Source organism: Elephantulus edwardii, unplaced genomic scaffold (genome assembly GCF_000299155.1).
Source record: "Elephantulus edwardii isolate Elephantulus edwardi_28Jun2011 unplaced genomic scaffold, EleEdw1.0 scaffold00200, whole genome shotgun sequence".
NCBI classification, from domain to species: Eukaryota; Metazoa; Chordata; class Mammalia; order Macroscelidea; family Macroscelididae; genus Elephantulus; species Elephantulus edwardii.
This window is the reverse complement of record NW_006399950.1, coordinates 2039732-2046042: the sequence shown is the minus strand read 5'-3', so window position 1 is coordinate 2046042 and position 6311 is coordinate 2039732. Positions and strand designations below refer to the sequence as shown.

Below are 6311 nucleotides of genomic sequence, written 5' to 3'. Positions count from 1 at the left end.
CTGACCCCCCAGCCACACACGGCCTCCACGCTGGGCGCTGTCCTGACCCCCCAGCCACACACGGCCTCCACGCTGGGCGCTGTCCTGACCCCCCACCCACACACGGCCTCCACGCTGGACACTGTCCTGACCACCCCCTAATCACACGCGGCCTCCATGCTGGATGCTGTCCTCACCCTGCATACACGATCCAGCCACACGTGGCCTCCAGATGGCCTTTATGCACGACCTCTCCTTGGTCCTTGGTCCTGGGTTTCTGCATTCTTGGGTCAGTGGCTGCCATCTGAACAAAAGTTTGAATAAAATACCTGATTTGCGGCCAGGATCAGGGGCACGTTTGTCAGGAGCTGGCCATCTCATTGTTGGAGGTCACCCCAGCCTGGCAGGTTTCCGAGCTGGTAGAACTTCCTCAAGCTACCTCTGGTCAGCGTGGACCCCGACGTGGTGGAGTGACCAGCTCGTCCTGTGTTTCTCCTTCCTCCCCCCAGCTGTTTGATGAGGAGAATCCCGTGCACAAGTCAGGGACCAGATACATGTTCACCACAGAGGGCCACGTCTTCTCCGTGGATGCACGCCTCCGGGAGTCACCCTGGAAGGAGTTCCTTTCCCAGGAGGACACACAGGACCAGGACGGGAGAGCCCTGCATGGGCCCAGGTCTCCTGAGTTAAAGACCATCAACTCCAGTTCCAATGTAAGTGACTTTGTCTGAGGGTGATTTGCATGTGGAGGAGGAGAAATGACCAGGGGGACAGACTGGACAGAGTGCTGGCAGGACGCCAGGGTGGGCATTGATGGGGTGGGGACATTGATGGGGTGGGGTGAAGAGTTCCTAGAGTGAGGGTCATGGGGAAGCCAGCATGCACACAGGCACCACTGTCACCCTAAGACCTGAAGGGTGGGGTGGGGGGGGTGCCTGGGAGGAGAGAGTCCATGCAGAGATGCACCTGGCTTAGGGACCTCACGAGGGGGAGTAGTGTAGGAGATGCTTCTTGTCCTTGCACCCCTGTTCCCCAACCTTCTCCATGCCTATGGACCATCTTCCTAGCTGTCCCTACCCATAGCCCCACCCCTCTCATCTCCTGTGGACGGTCCCCTTAGGTGTCCTCACTCCTCTCATCTGTGGACGGTCCCCTTAGGTGTCCCCATCACCCTTCTCCTGTGGACTGTCCCCGTAGCTGTCCCTGCCCTCTCATCTCCTGTCCCCACCAAAATCCAGAGGTCCAGTAAATCTTGACAGAATCAAGCAGGTCAGCCTTGGGCAGGAGGAGCAGGGTGCATGCTGGTCAGGGGCCACTCTGGGAGAGGTCCAGCACATTCACCCAGCTGCCCGAGAGGGCACGGCTGTCGCCAGCCCTTGGCGCCTTGCTGAACACGCTCCTGAGACGCAGCAGGGCCCCTCCTGTCAAGCAGGTCTTCACTGAGCATGTCCACATTTCCTTTACAAGCAACTAAAACAACCAGTCACACAACTAAAAGGCCACCCAGCCAGGACGCTGTGGCCATGGAGAAGTCACGTGGGTCAGGGGCAGATTGCTCCTAAGTGGTCAGTGACCAGGGTGCTCTGGACAGACCTGCTGGTAAGGAGCTGTGCTGCCAATCCAGAGGCACAGGGTTTGAATCCAGCAGCTGCTGTCTGGGAGAAGGATGAGCAGTTACAGCCTCTGAAGACCTACTGGAGGGTCAGCGGGGAGTCGATTCTGACTCTGGCGCCCAAGAGCAAGATCAGCTTCTGCCGTAGGTCCGTCTTCCACAACGCTTCTGGGTAAACACAGAAAAATTGTAGACACCTCCAGGACTTTGTGACATTCCAGGTGAGCGAGAGACCTGGCGTTTGGTCCTGGCCATGTGTCACTATGGTGGTCTTCTGGTCACTCTCGTGTCCACTTGTACACCTGTCAAGGTGTTAAATTAGGGGAGTGGTCCTAACAAGGGCTGGTTTTGTTCCTTGGATACCAGTCAATTTTCAAGACATTTTTGTTGGACATTTGCGAGGGAGAAGGGCTGGCTTCCTGCGTTTGGTTAGTGGAGACCAGGATACCACTGAGAACCCCAAAAGCCACAGGCCAGGCCTCCAAGCAGTTCTCCAGCCCCTGATACCACGCTGTGGCGTTCTCAGCTGCCTCCCGTGCATGTGGAGGCCGGAGAGTGAGTACGCAAGCCCAGCAGAGTGCATGCCTTGGCACTGTGACCTTGGGAAGGAATATTCCAGATCCCATGGAGCCAGAGGAACGTGTGTCCCGGGAAAGAGGAGCGAGGATGGACATGTTATCAGAAGGGCAGCGTAGTGCTGGACGAGAGAGGATCAGTGACCAGAGGGGAGGATGCTCAGTGGACGGGACGTGGCCCACGCTTGGTTCTGTGGTGGCTGCATCAGACCCAAGCCCAGCCGTCAGCGGTACCCAGCTGGAGAGACCCCACAGGAGCCTGCCCGCGCTTCACTGGGGCTCGAAATGAAAATCCGTGTTTCCTCTCCTGTTTTTCCCCAGTGCAACCGTGTTCCTGAGGAGAGGCGCTACGCCTTGCCCTTAAAGAGCGTCTACATGCGGCAGATTGACCAGATGGTTGGCCTGATTTGAACCTCTGACCTCCAGGGAGCTGTGCTTCAAGCCAGACACTGATGACACCCTATCCCTGGGCGAAATCCTTCCTGGAGTGGAAGGAAGAAGAGGGGCGTGTGGCTGTGCGTGGCGGTGACGGGACTTTGTCCTGCTGCCCATCTGTCCTCAGTTCTGGTTCAGTGTTTCTTTTCTGTTCAGTGAAATGCCCCTATTTTTCTTAAAGATGCCATTGGAAATGAGCAAGGTCTAGCTGAGCTGGCTTCTTAGGCAATGCCGTTGTTTCTGAGCACAACCGATGGGCATCTTTGGACTCACTTTGGCAGCGCGCTCTTTAGAATCTAGCGCTCCTTGCTGGTGCCCGTTGTGCAGTATTGCTACCTCTCCCCCGGGGATCGTGAGCGACTCCTCGGCTCCCTCCCAGCAGCATCCACGATGCCATTCAGTCTCTGGGGAACTGGACAAGCCCAGGTACCAGCCAGTGTCTGGTCACACAGGGAAAAATAGAACCACTGACCGGTTGGTACCCCACATAATCTTCACAGTGTTTCCGATTACTTGCTAAGATCAGTGGGCGTCCTGCAGCCCCTCAAGTGCCGCATCCTGGTGGGGACGTGACGAGGTGACCCATGTGGCAGGGACATGAGCTGCTCTGTGGAGCCTCCGGACGTGACCAGTTGCCTTTCTGGGAGTGAGACACGCTGACGTCTTCTGGTCCTCCCTTGTCCAGCTCATGTTTCCTGACCCAGGATTCTCAGTGCTGACTGTGTTTGGGTTGAAAGCCTGTATTGCTTTTGTTTCAATGTTTAGTGCCAATTAGCTATGTCAGGACAACAAAAAGAAATTAGTCTGAGACATTCAGACACGCCGTGCGCAGCGTCTGCATCGTGGGCAGCGTCTGCCGTGGGCAATGTCTATGCCGTGTGCAGCGTCTGTGCCATGGGCAGCGTCTATACCATGGGCAACGTCTGTGCCGTGGGCAGCGTCTGCGCCATGGGCAGCGTCTACACCATGGGCAACGTCTGCGCCGTGGGCAGTGTCTGTATGGCGGGCAGCATCTGTGCTGCGGGCTTGAGAATAGTGCCTTAGCCCGTTTGGCTCGACTCGCTGAGTGTTGCAGCCGTGGTAGCTCTGGGGCCCGTTTGCTGTCCCCATGTAGTGGGACCACAGTGCCAGGGTCAGACGAGTGGGTGAGCGGTGCCCACACTGTCTAGGCCAGTCCTGGTGGTATAGTCGGTGTTGAGGGGACGGAGGCCCTGAAATGCCTTTCTTGGTCGTGAGTACCTTAGTCAGAATAGGCGTCTTTGAGCTTCTTGCACTGCCCGCCCGTGCAGCCGCCCCAGCCCACCTCCACTTCCTGGACCTGGGGCTAGAAGCGCGTCCCCATCCTGTCCGGTCCCGTCCATCCTCCCATCCATGTCCCTCCCCCCATGCAGACACCCAGCCTCACACCCACATCGCCCCGCTGCTTGCTCCTCTCGGCTGATTGCGGTCCAAGAGCTAGATGCCGCTAAGCCATTGCATTTTCATTCAAAAGGGAGACATTTTTATTCTCTTGGAAGTTTAAGGATTACTCTTTTTAAAAGCAGATACACAATTTAGTTCTTGGAAATTTTAAAAAGGAGATTTTCAATTATGTATCACCACTAACTTTTAAATGTTTACTATGCAAATTATTTTTAAAGTAAAAAAAAAGATCAAATGCTTCCGTTTTTCTTTCTTTGACACCGTCTCATCTGTTGACTAGGCTTTTTCTTCGAGGGTGCTCTCTTCAGTGGCTCTCCTCCCAGACTGGAGTCCCCACTACCCTGACACGGGGTCTGTGGGCGGCGTGAGGTGCAGCCAGGTGGGAGTGGGCCCGCAGTCCCTCTTGGTGTCCTCCCCACTTCCTGTCCAGTGCCCGGCGGCCCCTGTCCAATTGTCTCGTCTGGGGCCTGGCCCTGCTGCCCTGTGGCTCCTTCAGCTCCCAGCACTGTCTCCCAGGCTCCAGGCTGAGGGGAGCTGGGTCTGGTTTTAAGCCTGATAACTGTCTTCCTGGCCCTGGAAAGCTGGGCAGCAGGTGTGAAGGAGGGGTGTGACTTTGAGCTTCCCTGGGGCTGTGGTCCACAGTTGGGCACATGTGGGCATTGCCTGGTGGGGAGGTGGGCATCGTGCCTGCGACGGCCAAGCTCACCGTGCGCTTGTTTCCTGGTCACACCTGTGATCTCTCTGTAGGACTTTGCCCGTCCTCCCTCCTCTGTGCTGTGAATGGGGGGCTGAGGCCGGACCCCCTGACCCAGCGCTTTCCCCACAGTGCCCGGCTCTGTGTGGGGCAGCTCGTGGGGCAGCTGCCCTTCTGTCCCTGCACGTGCACCCATTTTGTCTTTGTCAGCACAGTGGCAGTGACACTGGGCCTGCAGGTCCGGGCCGTGGCCTTCTAGACGGGCTTGGTGGCCTCTCATCCGAGTTTCACATCCCTGCAGGTCTGCTTAGCTGCTGAGACCACGGGGCCAGGGCCTCCTTCCCTGGGAGAGGGGATGAAGGGCTCCCGTGCTCTGCGGTCCTAAAGGCCTGTGTGGAGAACCAGCCCCTTCCCCCTTCCCTTGCTTCCGCCCCGGTTTTCCAGAATGTTCTCTGCTCACCAGTCCTGACTCTGAGCTGTGCGGGGCTTGTCCAGCGTTGGGGACCACATGGCCTGTGAGTAGTTTCTTTGTGTTCAAGCACCTGCAGTGGACGTCAGGGTAGAGTTCAGGGTAGTCTTGAGCTGATTCAGCTGTGCAGTCTGGGGTGAGGGTCTCACCTGGACCCTTACCCTCTGCACGCTGTGTGGTTATGGACTGCTGCTTCATGTTAGGTTCTGTAGAAGTGACCTCAGATCTGCCCCCCCCCCCTTCTGGAGGACTCCCCGTCTCTCCGGGACTTTTTCCGATTGTGTGTTGGTTTCTACTTGGGCTGAGTGCTGACCGCAGCGGCAGCCTGGCTGGGCAGGGCCTCGGGAAGCTGTCCTTCCTGCTCTTTGCTTTCTACCGCGGACCTCCAGTTCCCACATGTGCCTCTTTTCTGCAGGGCAGGGACCCCGGGTGGCGTGTGGGGCACCGACTCCATGTCCCCAGGTCTTGTGAGGTTCAGGGTTGCACTGCCCATGCGATGTGGCTGTGAACGTGGCGAGCGTGGCCCCCACCTATGGAAGCCCACTTCGCCACCCTTTCCTCTGTCCAGAGGCCGGGATAATGTTTTTAAGGCCTTTTGGTTTTCATTTGAAACAACAGGACACAGGGCAAGCTCGTGTCCACTCGGGGGTGCAGCCTCCAGGACACACAGGCCTTCTCTCCAGGGTGCAATATACTTTGTAGCTAAAGATGTTTTATGTAAATAAGAAATTATTTAAATCAAAGGGAAGCTTTTTGTAAAAGGACCAAATGTTCCTTTATAAATGTATTAAGGAATGAGTATCGTACTCTTTGGAATTTATTGGAATTTTTATGAGTAATTTTTATTAAAAGATTCTCTTGCTGAGTTGTGTTTGCCTCCCTTCACACTCGTGTGTACGTATCACATGCACGACGAACAGAACACTCCTTAAAAGGACATTGTAGAACTCCAGAAAGAAAATCTTCATTTTAACTTCCTTTTATTGTGAAATCCTGTGTCACACTTTCCCGGGGAGCTCTGGTGGTGCAGGGGGAAGGAGCTGCATTGCCAACCCAAACGCAGGCAGTTCGAGTCCACCAGCTGCTCCACAGGGGACCACGGGTGGTCTGCTCCGGCATCATTCA

The 6311-nt window shown here is 56.2% G+C and overlaps 1 protein-coding gene across 1 annotated transcript in view; it reads left to right on the top strand.

The window, feature by feature from the left end:
* Window positions 1–2577, top strand: part of EDEM1 (ER degradation enhancer, mannosidase alpha-like 1) — a 29722-nt gene extending 27145 nt beyond the window's left edge. Inside the window, exons 11-12 of the mRNA XM_006897078.1 lie at window positions 489–692; window positions 2488–2577. Coding sequence (XP_006897140.1) covers window positions 489–692; window positions 2488–2577 — 294 coding nt within the window. The remainder of the gene's footprint in view (window positions 1–488; window positions 693–2487) is intronic.
* The last annotated feature ends 3734 nt before the right edge of the window (window positions 2578–6311 follow it).